Source organism: Hylobates moloch, unplaced genomic scaffold (genome assembly GCF_009828535.3).
Source record: "Hylobates moloch isolate HMO894 unplaced genomic scaffold, HMol_V3 SCAFFOLD_4, whole genome shotgun sequence".
NCBI lineage: Eukaryota > Metazoa > Chordata > Mammalia > Primates > Hylobatidae > Hylobates > Hylobates moloch.
Window position 1 is genome coordinate 171,327,737 of NW_026652279.1, and position 14,506 is coordinate 171,342,242.

General features: G+C 48.3%; 1 protein-coding gene across 2 annotated transcripts in view; it reads left to right on the plus strand.

Annotated features, from left to right (window-relative positions):
- Positions 1-14,506, plus strand: part of COL4A2 (collagen type IV alpha 2 chain) — a 202,438-nt gene that overhangs the window by 130,523 nt on the left and 57,409 nt on the right. For both annotated transcript variants that reach the window (XM_032151312.2, XM_058438062.1), the window contains 6 exons: positions 256-306; positions 1,404-1,448; positions 7,414-7,467; positions 8,382-8,448; positions 11,255-11,365; positions 11,881-12,030. In XM_032151312.2, coding sequence (XP_032007203.1) covers positions 256-306; positions 1,404-1,448; positions 7,414-7,467; positions 8,382-8,448; positions 11,255-11,365; positions 11,881-12,030 — 478 coding nt within the window. The remainder of the gene's footprint in view (positions 1-255; positions 307-1,403; positions 1,449-7,413; positions 7,468-8,381; positions 8,449-11,254; positions 11,366-11,880; positions 12,031-14,506) is intronic.

Genomic DNA, 14,506 nt, shown 5'->3' on the forward strand with positions numbered 1-14,506 from the left:
GAGCTCCAGCTCTCCCTCGCGGTCGCTCACCACGTGACGTGACACATGCAGTCCTGGATGGGTGACAGCCCGGGAAGGCCGGCGGGTCTCCTAGGACCGTGCCCCGCACTGCGCCTGAGCTGAGCATCGCCAGGCGGTCTGGACACCGTCGGGGCTGAGAACACTGAGTCCTGCAGCAGAGGATGACACGTGGGCCCTGCCGGCTGGAGGGGCCGCCCCTGGGCTGCTCCTTACACCCCCTCTGCTCTCTCCTAGGGCATTTCCTTGAAGGGAGAAGAAGGAATCATGGGCTTTCCTGGACCGAGGGTAAACCACGCCTTTTATAACTGCAGTTGTTGGTTTAGTTGGGTTTTTTTCAGTAGGCTTTCATTTTTAGAGCTGTTTCAGATTCACAGCAAAATGTAGCAGAAAGTATAGAGATTTCTCATTATTACTCCCCACCTCCACACACACACAGCCCCCCAGCACGAACATCTAGCCCTGGGGGCTGCACTGGCTACAGTCCGTGAACCACCTTGACACACCCTCTTCACCCAGCAGCAGGTGTGCAGACGTGGCCCTCCCCGCGGAGGAGGCGCGAGTACCGCACAAAACCTTTCTGCTTGTGTGTGTTCAGCTCAGTTAATCTGTAGTAACCAAAAATGTAGAATATCTCAAACACACATTGATTTCCGACTGTCCCAAGAGCCCAACAGAAATGTCCCTAGTTGTAAGGGTCGGGAAGGGGTCCCCGTCCACGGTGATTCAGCCACCTGAGAGACAGACCTCACCTTCAGAGCCCCAGCCCGGACTGACCCCACTCACTCCGCGACCACACCTAGCTGAGGGCTGGGACAGGTGGTCAGAGCCCTGGGCCCAGGAAGAAAAAGCAGAATTTTGGTGGCTATCTGGCAGTTGCTACCACTCAAAAACCATATTTTACATTCTCCAAAAATAAGAATAGAGCGACACAGTAGAACATTAGAGTACAAGCCTTTTTATATTTTTAGTTTTTTATTGTACTATCTTTATGGATTTCTCTGTATTTCTTTAAGTGGTAGAAATGAAAGTATTGCTAAAATGCTGTATCTCCCTCAGGAAATGAAAGTCTTGGGATGGCTCTGATGCCTTCCATAGTGAAGCAGCTTTGAGATTAGGATGGGTTCTGCTTTCTTTGAGCCTTTTTATCATAGTCATTATTTCCCACCCCCGCCCCCCACAACTTTGTAAAGGGGGAAGAATTGTGTTAATAGTTGGTATTGAATTTGGCAATTTGTTGCTATTCTTCAAAATCTGGACCTGAGACTTGATCAGTCTGTCCATCAGCATTTTGCTGTAATCACAGCCAGGTGCCGTAGTCATGCCCTCTGGAAATGTCTACTGCATATTCTGAGCTGTTTGCTTCTGTGTTTTGTTCATTCCAGGGTTACCCTGGCTTGAGTGGTGAAAAAGGATCACCAGGACAGAAGGTAAGTTGGATGCATGAACTGCAATCTGCTCTGGGCCCATGACATCCCACAGAGGTTAAATAAATAGGCCTTGGCATCTCAGGAAAGAAAATTGTCTCCAGAAAAAAACATTGAAAACGGTTCTTGTATTTGCAGTCACAAAGATAATCCTGCCGCACAAGACTTGAAGCAGGTCATTACCTTGGCTCTCATTTTTGCAAACTATCTTTTGGTTCCTCCCCTTCAAAGTGTCCATCACTCGACCCCACCAGCCATGGCTTCTATATCGTCCAACCTCACAACCCTCCTCCATGTCCTTGTCACTCGTAGGAAGGTCCTGGACTTGGTGACCCAGGGTCCACCTAAATTTTTTTATAGATTGACCCATACTGTGACACTTCATTTATGTTTAATGACAACCCAATTATTTTTATCATGAGTTCTGTGGACAGATTTTTGGCTTTTTTTTAGGAGAAAAATGTTATGTAAGAAATGTATTATGGGCCAGGTGCAGTGGCTCATGCCTGTAATCCCAGCACTTTGGGAGGCCTGAGGAGGGTGGATCACCTGAGGTCAGGAGTTTGAGACCAGCCTGACCAACATGTTGAAACCCTGTCTCTACTAAAAATACAAAATTTGCCAGGCGTGGTGTGGGCACCTGTAATCCCAGCTATTCGGGAGGCTGAGGCAGGAGAATCACTTGAACCCAGGAGGCAGAGGCTACAGTGAGCCGAGATCGCGCCATTGCACTCCGGCCTGGGCAACAAGAGTGAAACTCCATCATAAAATAATAATAATAATGATAAAATTTTTAAAAAGACGTGTATTATGAATCTAGGTCAGATTTAGAACCGTCTGAACTCTAGGTCATACACGATATTTTAGTTCAGTGGTTGATGCCTTTTCACTGTTCACCGTGCCTGCGGGTCCCACCCCACAGCACACAGCACATGCCTCCCACGGCAGGCCCGGCAGTCTCCCCAGGCACCACCACTGACAGCCCCTTGGGTCTCACATCACACTCATGCCAACATACACACAAAGACGTGTAGCTTCACATGCATGTAACGGAGCAACAAAAGAAATGACCGTGTCTGTGCTGCTCTGCCCAGTGCCCCTTAGAGAATGTTCCACGTTGGCAGGTACACATCTGCCTCGTTCTTTAAAGCTGCAGAGAATGGCAGTCAATAGATGCACCATATTTCCGTACCCCCTCGAGGTGTTTTTCATATTTCCAGCAAATATGCAGTCACCTCGGTGGTACACAGGGCTTGGTTGCCTGCCCATGGGCTAGTATGTCCATCGCTCAGTCCTAGTGGGTGCATAGAGATAGAGTTTTGTCAGAGTCACTAGCCTCAGAATCACAACTCCGTTGAATCCTGCTCAGGGCTGCACAGAGGGTAGCGTGGCGTCTGGAGGCCCACGGGCTTCAGTTAGCTGGTACAGAAGCTCGGCAGGCCTAGTGGGGGTTCCGCCATGCTTGTTCCAGGACCGCAGATGCACCTGCCTCCCAGACTCGCTTTCTGACCTCCACTGGCTCTAGACGGGCCGTCTTGACCCAGCATTCTGGTTTTGACCATTCAAACTTAACACCAATCTTGCTGACTTCCTGCAACCTCAGATGATCTTACTGTTCCCATTCCTGTTATTTTATGCTAAACTCAGCCCAGGGAGCCAACACCAGGCTTTGCTGTAATCACACCCAGCCTTTCATAACATCAGTTACTGATCGGAGTACTCCCAAAGGCAGCACACCTAGAGCAAGAGCCACCCAAATGCACCCCACCCAGAGGCCATATTCTAGTTCGTGGCTTAGGAAAAGCAAATGTTGTAAAGGGACAGAGACTGAAGCAGACGTTATCGTTCAAAAGTAACCCGTTTCCACCTATCGCATGTGATTAAAGTGCTGCTGTTAATTTCCTACCATGTGCTGGTAAAATTATAATTATCTTTCGTTTTCCATCTTCAACACAAGGGAGTTGTAGTATTTAAAAGTGTATTTCCAGATGCCTGTAATCCCAGCAGTTTGGGAGGCCAAGGTGAGTGGATCATAGAGGTCAGGAGTTCGAGACCAACCTGGCCAACATGGTGAAACCCTGTCTCTACTAAAAATACAAAAAAAAAAAGAAAAATTACCTGGGTGTGGCGCATGCCTGTAATTCCAGCTACTCAGGAGGCTGAGGCACGAGAATCGCTTGAACCTGGGAGGCAGAGGTTGCAGTGAGCCAAGATCACGCCACTGCACTCCAGCCTGGGAGAGAGAGTGAGACTCTCTGTCTCAAAAAAAAAAAAATGTGCATTCCACAGAGATGCTCCCTGGAACTCCAAAGTTAATGAAAGATAAGATGCTATGTAAACAGTGGCCACCTGGCAGCTCCGGGGCTGGGGCCCAGATGTGAAGATGGTGAGGCGTCAGGCTTTCATTTCCAGCTTTCTGCAGTTGCAACAACTCAGGAAGACGCAGATATTTCCAGTTAAGTGGGTTACGGGGAGGCAGTTTACTCAACTATAGAAATGGGAAATAGGCAGACATACACAAATGACGCAGCCGCCCTGCTTGTGAGCACCGATCTGCACCACAGCTGTGTCCGCCCTCTGTCATCCCACTGGCCAGGTGGCCGTCACTCCATGACTTTCAGTTGTCCCCACCCGACACCTCCCCCCAGACACCAAAAGCCCCTCCAAGGAGCAACTGCTTGGTAACATAAACAGTGCATCAAAATGGGAGGAACCAGAAAAGAAAAGATATCCTGGGTAGGAACTTGCCCTCCTCTACATAAACACAGAATTGGTCACCTGTCATCCCTACTGAGATTGTCAGAACTTCTATTAGTTCCAACCTTTTCTAAAAAGGAATGGAGACGTAGCGTTTATGAATTCGGTTATATTCAATTTCCTGAGAAATTAGAGATGGTTTCCGCTCCTCTTTCTAGGGGAAACATATCTTTAGTAACTGAGCAAATGCTGTCCACAGTGTTATTTTATAATTTTATAATTTTAAAATAACTCCACAGAGTTATTTTAAGAAGTGTTCATTGAGACCTAGTCTCCTTTGAGGAATACATGCCACACCAACACGCGTTGTGTTGTGGGAAGCCCCCCCTCAGTAGGACCGTTGTCCTGTATGAGGACTGTCCAGGACTTCAGGGACACTGCATTTGCACCAGCTGCAGTGTCGATGACTTGGACTCTCACCAGATGCAGCCTCAGTCTTCCCTGCGGCTGTGTGTAGGTTTCCTCTGCAAAGCTTGAAGTGACAGACATGACCTCAGATTGAGTTCTTTTATGGAACTCTCACTGTCTTTAGTCTTTTTATACTAAATTACATCTCATTTGCAGGCTGGTGGGGTTTCTTTGCAGAGGCGCCTCTTTCAAGAGGCACATGCGTTCTATTTAGCCTAACAGGTGCTCCCTCGGCCACTGAAATGAAAAGGGTACAACAGGCAAATGAAGAACAGAAAGATAAAAGGGGCCAGTTCACACCACGAGAGGCAGCAGACTGCTTTTAAGCTTCAGAAGCATGCATTTCCCTAAAAATGTCTAGCCGTACCTTCTTTTCATCTGTTTGTTGCAGCTAGTCCCTGAGGACTTCTGCCCAAGGACTTTCCTTACTCCAGTTATTTCCACCCTTGAAAAACATAAAATCAACCTTGTACTTCTAAAATTGCATAATCAGAACTTCCCATGAATCATATATATGACCTCACTGAATTCAAATGAGTGACATGTTATTAGGTTTGGGGGGCGCCGGGGAGAAAGGAGTGTGCAGTTTCAAAGCCTTTCACAGTTATCCATTCTAAAATAGTGATCTGCATGTCATCTCCTGACCTCAGCTTCCCCTAAGGGTGGGCTGTGCGGTGAGCTTGCTAGCAGGAATACAGACCTTGCCTGGAAGCAGGGTCTCAGAGAGCCCCGTGGAGCCTCCGCTGAGTCCTTCCCTGGGTGGTCGCCAGCCTGACTCTGGGAGCGCCTGGGTGATTCCTCCTTGGCCATCCCTGTGCCTCCCCGACCCTGTTGTGTTTGCCACTGAGAAACAGAGAGGAAAAAGTTTTGATCGTCATTTTGACTTAGGGTTCCCGCCTATCTGGGTTTCACTGCCAATGGTCTCAGATGAACCCTGAGGGTGCATTTTCTCCTTGAGTGATGCATAACCCTCAGCCTCCCCCGAGTCAGCTGACCTGTTGACCTGCCGCTGGGAACTCCCCTGGAAACTTCTAGCTCATCGTTTTGGCGCTTGGGGTTCCAGCTGCCTCCGAGGAATCCTGAGTGCTCCTTAAGTTGTCCCCCTTCCCCAGTGGGTTTTCTGTAATGCCCAGTGCATTTCAGATGGTTCAAAGTGCCCATGCTGTCTTGGACCCTTCAGCAGAGATGGTGACACTTGGTGTCTGGGGTGCTTGTTTTGTTTGCTGAGGATGCCACAGCATGGGGGTGTGATGCTCGTGGCCCAGAGTGAAGCTCAGATTTGACAAATTCCAGGGCACCCTCTGAGCTGGCCAGTCTGTGGCTGTGCTCACGGCCCCCACTGAGTGTCCAGCTGCCAGCTCCCGTCACGGTGGGTACTTAAGGATTCCTAGCTTATCTCATGACGTGGCCTCTGAACAGGACCTCATTTTTAAAATCACAGAAGTTTGTCTTTACTTTTGAGTCTTCAGCTCCACCTAGCGTGAGACAAAGTCCGGGTCCAAACCACAGGACCACAACAAAACACACAAAGTGAAGTCCGTCTCAGTTAAGTCTAAACAACATGACTTTCAGTGCACCTGCTCCTGGGTATCAAGATAACCTCGAAAGTAATCAGAGAATGGACCTTTCTTACACCTGTGGTGTCTGGCATTCTGAATTCTGGGAGCTGAACCATGCATATTCTTTAAAAGAGGGAATACATTACTAGATTTTGAGAGAGCTTTACTCTCCTGTCCAGATACATCATGATATGACTCAATGATAAACTTTTTCTTTCAAAAAATGTTCAAGGGAATGAGAAAACAAAACTTAGTGTTATGGTTGGTTTCTGTTTTTGTTTTTGTTTTTGTTTTTGAAACAGGGTGTTGCTCTGTTGCCCAGGCTGGAGTGCAGTGGCACCATCACAGCTCACTGCAACCTCAAACTCCTGGGTTCAAGCGATCCTCCCACCTCAGCCTCCCAAGTAGCTGGGACTGCAGGTGCATGCCACCATACCCGGTTACATTATGTATTTTTTGTAGAGACAGGGTTTCGCTGTGTTTCCTGAGCTGGTCTCAAACTCCTGGGCTCAAGTGATCCTCCCACCTTGGCCTCCCGAAGTGCTGGGATTATAGGCATGGGCAACCACACACCGCAGAGATTTTTTTTAATGAAGAGAAAAAAACTCTAACTTAAGTAACCTTAATGCATCTATTTTGGTACTAAATGAAGATTTTCAAAACCCACCCTGGGAGAGAGTTTCAACAGTTGGTTCAGGTTGTCAATACCGGACCCCACTGATCAGTCGTAAAAGCAACCCGGCACTCGTACATTCTGTAGGAGAAGAGGTGCCCAGCATCCTCTGCTAACGATCCCTGCTGAAACCTGGGGCAGCCTCCAGCCATAATGACTCATGTGGAGGAAACGTGGGGTTAGAAGAACAGATTGTACAACACCACGGGGATAAGACTGACCACAGCCCACCCCACAGAACATCCACAGCACAGATGACCCAGTGTCTTCGACAACCACAAAATGATACTAAAAACATAGAAAGGAAGAAGGGACTATTGTGAATTAAATGAGAATTCAGATACATAGCAGCCAAGTGTTATATTTGGACTTTTTTGGCTCCTGGTTCAAGCAAAGCAACCTTAAAAGGACACTTTTGAGACCAAAGTCAGGGAAAATTGAACACAGACTGGGTTAATACATGACTTTAATGAACTGTTGTTAATTTTATGAGATATAATAATGCTATTGCGGTCACTTTTTAGAGTTATACATCAGAGACAAAAATTAAAAGCAAATATCTTTCTTGCAGGGAAGCCGAGGCCTGGATGGCTATCAAGGCCCTGATGGACCCCGGGGACCCAAGGTGAGCCCGTTTCTCATGTCTTTGCCACTTATGGTGTCTCGCCCACCCTGGCTGGCACTACTGCCCTCCTGATGGTGTCCTGTGGAGGCATCCCCTGCCCTAAAAAGTACGAGAGCCCCAAATACACGGCCTCTGACACTGGACAGATGAGGTGGATAGTGACCTACGAGCCACGTGTGCTCCCAGCCAGGGAGAAGGGTGCCGCCTGCCACTCGGGGCCACGCAGGGGTGCACTCAGGCACAGAGGGAGCCAGCAGGCCTGGGGAAGGCAGGCTTTGTAGTAACAAGAGGGTGAGGTGCCCCTGGTTTCCAAAGGAGGGTGTGGCTTGTGTGAGTAATTCCAGAGCTTGCAGGGAGGGGAGACCATTAGGTGGAGGACCAGCCGGGTGCTGCTGGTCTAGCTGAGAGGGAACTCACCTGTGGGGAACCTGGGTGGGGGTACATCTGGAGAGGACTTCTGAGCCGGGTGAGGCTCAAAGAGGTGAAGGTGGTGCCTGGGATGCTACCTTATGACAAATGCTGCCTTACGACACAGATGGCGCTCCACGGGGGTCCTGCGGCCGCATCATCTCCCAGCCCACCCTCGCCAGGCGGCTCGGCTATCACTACCCAAAATGTAATAGTCTGAACTACCGAAAGCACAGTCTCCTGGCATTCGACAAGGATTTCAAAATGAGATGAGCCCCTGCCTGTCTTGTTCTCTTTGGGCACCTGTGGCTGGTGGCTGGGATGCCAGGCTCTGCCACCCTAGCATGGGGATGCTGCCCCAGGCACTGTCTGTGGTTCCACTGGTTGAAATAGCTGCTCTGCCAGCCTGACGGTCCACGCTCGGGTTTCTTCTTTGGAAATATGTGTACTGTCAAAAACTCCAAAAAGCTATTCTCACATCCTGTTTTTCTCTTTTCTTTCTCTAGGGAGAAGCCGGAGACCCAGGGCCTCCTGGACTACCTGCCTACTCCCCTCACCCTTCCCTAGCAAAAGGTATGTGAACAATTTCACCTGCATAGTTCAGCATCACATACACATTCTCTCCTGTTAGGGACACAGAGCCATGAACTTTCAAGACAGATTTTCCAAGCAACCCTAAAACTTGAAGTATAATAATAATAATAATAAAACGAAATTTAGAACATAACTTCATGTACAATTTCCCTCATGCTTAAATGTATCACAGGGAGACCTTTGTGTTGCCTGTGCCTGAGACAGTCCTCACCACCTACACGTGAGAAATCCCCTCCGTTGGGGAATTCTTTCATTTCTGCTTAACTTGTAGTGTTCTAGTTCTGCCGTCTGGACTATCGCTAAAGAAATCAAGGGGCAACAGCCCCAGCCACCTTTGGATTTTTTCTCCAAATGTACCAAGGTTCTTAAGCCCTCTGCTTGCCAGCCCGACACCTGGAATTGATCATAACTCATAACCAGTGAACAGTCACATGCTTTCAGGCTTCAAGGCAACTAAATTCCCAGATATTTGCACATAACAACCACTCCCCACTGTCACAGTTGACCTTGGAGTGTAAACGAAGGACTTTGCGCATGTCGTCACTAATGCTCATCTTGTTATTAAGGCTCAGCCTTCCAAATTGGAAAGATTATATGGAAATCCGATCCTAGTCCTACAACTAGAGCACTTGGCTCTGAACCTTGTAGAATGCACATCCTTCTAGGTTAAAAAAAAAGTTTCGAGAACCTCCTCCTAATAATCATGCGTATATATCTTTGCGGATCATTGGCCCATGTTATAGTCAGCTCTGTGAGGACAGACATTTCAGCCTGTCTTGTTCGCTGCTGTATTCCCAATGCGTGGAACAGGACAGGCACAGAGTTGGAGCTCAGCAAACGCCTGACTGTGTGAGTGAACGACATGCCGAAACATACATCAGACAGGCATTGTGAAGGGTAGGGTTTTTTAAATACACACGCTCTGGTGTTTACCTCTTGAACTCAGCAGGTCACCTGGTCTCCCTGTCCTCTAAGCCTAGGTGTCAAGAATTCACCTCCCTGCTTAGATGCGAGCCCTCTGTCAGTTTGATAATGGCTTTGCATGTCTTCATCCAATGCTGATCAAAACACAGGACAGAACAGGGCCACGGGCAGTGCCTCGAGGAGCCCCTGAGATGTCTGTCTGGGGAGGCGTGGAGCCATGAATGGGGATATTTTGAAATCCATGCTCAGCTTCCATGATGCCCATAACTATGAGAGTGGCATTTCCTGCCTCATCCGTGGCGCACACCTGGCTACCAAACCTGAGACCCACTAACAAGGGTCATGAGCCCACTTTGACTTGACTCATTATTAATAATTTTGGTAAACAGGAAATATTCTCTTTGAGATTTTAGGAACATAATTTTTAAGTTAATGCTGGCGATGTTTCTTTTGCATTTTTTAAAAATGTTGCTGACTGAGAACCCAGCTCTCACCAACCCCTCCCTTCTCACCACACTATATTCCTGGAAATCACACTGCAAAGGCGGGTGCTTTCAAAATTCACTTTTTCCCACAAGCGGATTCAGAAATGCGGAGGTTGCCTGCCGCCTTTTCTACTGGACAACATTCCCGAGGTATTGGTGAGCTGGAATGTGACTGACTTGCTTTCCAGGGTTTCTTAAAGTCAAAGGTTGACTAACCCGCAGATTCCCTCAGGGAAAAGAGGCAGTAAGCGTATCTTTTTCAAGGTAACATTGCATGAACTTGTCAAAAGGCAAAAAGGAGAGAGGGGTTTGTATTAAAAGAAATGATTCCGAGGTACCTAGAAATAAAAGTAATCTTGCTATTCTTCCAAACAGTGAGGACTGTGGCTTTCAATTTTGTCTCTTTTTATGGAATCATGACAATGGCTAACAGGTGTATAGGTCACACTATGTGCCATGCGATGCTCCAAGTTGTCCTAGTTGTACTTTTCAGTGTGTTTACCCCTCTGGGTGACCCTGTGAGGTGGAGATGGACTTGGCTCCATTTACTGAGGGAGAGATGGAAGCGCAGGGCAGTTGAGTTCCTTGCCCAGGGTTGTGTTTAAGTGGAGGAGCCAGATTCAGGCCCAGGGCCTCTGGCTGCAGAGCGCAGCCCCCTGCACACTCGGCATGAAGCTGCCCAAGCAGGAGATGCTATACCCGGAAGTCAGGCCTTCTGTCCCTTGCACGTGTGACTTCAGTGTGACGCCCAGCAAACCCTCTCCTTATTTTAAGGAACTTCATAAGATGACATGCAGAGTGAAAGCTTTCCTAGAAATTCCTAATGGCTACATGATAAAAAGTCCTATTTTCTTCTGTTCTCATCTTTCCCAGTTATAGTCTAGAAAACAATGTGTTCTACAATAAAGCGTCGCTATTTACACAGCAAAGGAACATAGCCATGCCACTTTGTCTTTGTTTGTTCAGGGGTGAAAGTTTTTAAAAGCCAAATTTTGTTATTCATCCAGCAGACAGGGATGAGGAAAAGAGCCTAATAGGGTTAAAGCTGGGGCTGAGGGGCAGAGTGGGGTACAGGGAAGTGAGGCCTCCTCGCTCCCAGGCCTCCAGCAAAATGGGCAACCACATTAGCTCCTTCTTCATTCGAGCTTTGGACTCACCTACTTCCTCACCTGGTTTTCACTAATCCTGTTCCCCTGCTGGCGATTGAGCCCCTTAAAAAGAGAGACCACCCCATGTATTAATCATCTTAACTCCTCATCAGGCCGCATACAGCATATGGAGCATTTGGTAAATATGTAGTCAATGAAAAAGCGAACGCCAGCTGCGATCTGTAGACTACGGTCTTGTTCTTACTGTGGGACTTGTTTGACTTCCAGGTGCCAGAGGTGACCCGGGATTCCCAGGGGCCCAAGGGGAGCCAGGAAGCCAGGGTGAGCCAGGAGACCCGGGCCTCCCAGGCCCCCCTGGCGTCTCCATCGGAGATGGAGGTAATGTGGCTTCATAATATCAACACCGGAGACCCAAAGCACCTGCGCTCAGGTCCTAGCACACACAAGTGAGCCTTCATTGACGACGTCGCTATGTCGTCGTTACTCTTCCCCACTGACTAGTCTTAGCAACTCTAAGGAGCCCCGTGCACATGCTTTGGACACCGTCACAGAACCTCTGCACATATGACAGTCACTCCCCAACTAGGTTAGATGGTGCCATGATGAGTAACTGGCACGCTTCCACCTGTGGGTTGGGAAGAGCGTGGAGAATCATCAGGTGTTATTGCCCAGTGTTGATCACAACTATCAAGCCATTATTTAAGGGGCAAGGAGAGGGATGTTTTTAATGTTGAAAAACAATAATGAACTATACCAATGGCTTCTACCCATTGGAGTTATTGATGGGGCCATGAAGCCCACTAGTGCCCCAGTGGGCCCCTCTGGACGCGAACACAAAGGCAGTGGTGTAGTATGGGAGACTCACGCTGCAGGTGAATGCTGTTTGGTTTCAGATCAGAGGAGAGGCCTACCGGGTGAGATGGGACCCAAGGGCTTCATCGGAGAGCCCGGCATCCCTGCACTCTACGGGGGCCCACCTGGACCTGATGGAAAGCGAGGGCCTCCAGGACCCCCCGGGCTCCCTGGACCACCTGGACCTGATGGTGAGTGGAGGGAAACAAAAGGGAGGGTGTATCTTAATGTCCAGATGAGGCACGGTCCCAGCCAGATGTTATTTGGGATTCTGTGCTAAATGACTCTGGGAACGAATCCAGCAGGCCAGTGATTAGGGTGCAGTGGATCCAGGTAGATTAGGGTGTAGTGGGTGCTCTCTGGGGTCCATGCAGAAGCTGGGGATGGAAGCTGAAGCCCTGGAAGCCTGTGAGTATCACAACCCCGTGGATGCCACACAGTGAGGTTTAGTTGCTGCAGCTTCGGTGAAATCCATCCTTCAGCGAAACATCTGAGCTGCACAGCCTGGAAACAGATGTGAGCTGACATCGCTGCCTCTGTGTCGGGGTGATACATTCTGCAAACCTAATCCAGGGTGAGGGCCTCACCCTTGACTGGCAGCCTCTCTGCTCTGTTACTCCAGCGTGTTTAAGCCACCTTGATAATCTGCCTTCTCAGCCCGTGCACAGCCAAAGCTACAAGTGAACAGGTGAGAGAGTAGCTGGTGGCAAAAAGAGATGGCTGCATTATCTGCAAAAATAAGTGACAGCCGTCGGCCAAGGCCCAGACAAACGCCCATGAAAGTCAATAAAGCCGGCGGGTACAGGAGTGTGGACCCACCTGCCACCCAGCAGTGCATCCCTGAGTCAGCAAAGATGCTCTTTCAGGTTATAACGTTAGGTGACTCCGCTTGAGTTGAGAATGACCTGTCTCAGGCAGCGGGAAACATGCAGTCCCGCCTGGAGCTTGCTGTCGGCAAAGACTGCTCTTTCAGCTTCAGCATTCAGAGAATTATGCTTTAAAGACCAAGCTTGTCCAACCCGTGGGCCACATGCAGCCCAGGACAGCTTCAAATACAGCCCAACAAAATTCATAAGCTTTTTAAAAACATTTTTACAATTTTTTTAGCTAATCAGCTGTATTAGTTCGTTCTCACGCTGCTGTAAGAACATACCCAAGACTGGGTGATTTATAAAGGAAAGAGGTTTAATTGACTCACAGTTCTGCAGGGCTCGGGAGGCCTCGGGAAATTTACAGTCATGGCAGAAGTGGAAGCAAACATGTCCTTCATGGCATCAGGAAGGAGAAGCGAGGAGTGAAGAGGGGAAAAGCCCCTTCTAAAACTGTCAGATCTCATGAGAACTCACTCACTGTCGTGAGAACAGCGTGGTGGAAACCGCCTCCATGATTCAGTTACCTCCTGTGAACCAGGTCCCCACCATGACATCTGGGGATTATGGGAACTACAACTCAAGATGAGATTTCAGTGGGGACACAAGACCTAACCATATCACCAGCTAACATTAGTGTTCGTGTATTTTATGTGTGGCCCAAGACAATTCTTCTTCCAATGTGGCCCAGAGAAGCCAAAAGACTGGACAGTCCTGCTTTCAATGTTGTGAAATGCCTAATAGGAATATTTCATTCTCTCACAAGAGTGAATATAGGAGACATTGGGAGAAAATAAGAGGTCATAGTCTCTTTCCATGTGACATTGACCAAAAGTTAACAGCCTCTTCTTTCCAAAGTAGTTTAAATTCCCTGACATTGCCCCTAATAATCTCTTATAGCCTCCTACCTTCGGGGAGGAAAAACACCATGTTTGCTAATGGACAGTGTTTGGTTTTAGTAACAGGTCAAATTCAAAGTCTCTGTTTTTGTTTTTGTTTGTTTGTTTGTTTTGAGACGGAGTCACGCTCTGTCGCCCAGGCTGGAGTGCAGTGGCACAATCTCGGCTCACTGCAAGCTCCGCCTCCTGGGTTCACTCCTTTCTCCTGCCTCAGCCTCCCGAGTAGCTGGGACCACAGGCGCCCGCCACCACGCCCAGCTTATTTTTTGTATTTTTAGTAGAGACAGGGTTTCACCGTGTTAGCCAGGATGGTCTCGATCTCCTTACCTCGTGATCCGCCCGCCTCGGTCTCCCAAAGTGCTGGGATTACAGGCATGAGCCACCGTGCCCGGCCCAAAGTCTCTGTTTTAATTGTTTTTGGAAGATTACTTCTCTTTGACACATCTAGAAGGAAAATCATTGGAGTTATTAGAGGCAATATCTTCTATTTAAAAAGTAGTAGTCACTTCTCTGTGTCTGTTTTATAAAGTAAAATTTTAACTTAATATGCTTTCTACTTTCCCAATTTTTCTTCAACTAGAAAACTCACATATTCCCACATTATTTTGAAAATTTTTAGGTGCACATATTTCCCTGGATCATGAACCTGCCAAAGAGTCTGAGCAGTGTGAACTTTATTTTTTTTTATTTTTTATTTTTTTGAGGCAGGGTCTCGCTCTGTATCCCAGGCTGGAGTGCAGTGGTGCTATCTCTGCTCACTGCAACCTCCACCTCGTGGGATCAAGCAATCTTCCCACCTCAGCCTCTTGAGCAGCTGGGATTACAGGCATACACCACCCCCACGCCTGGCTAATTTTGTAATTTTGGTAGAGACGGGAGTTTCACTATGTTGCCCAGGC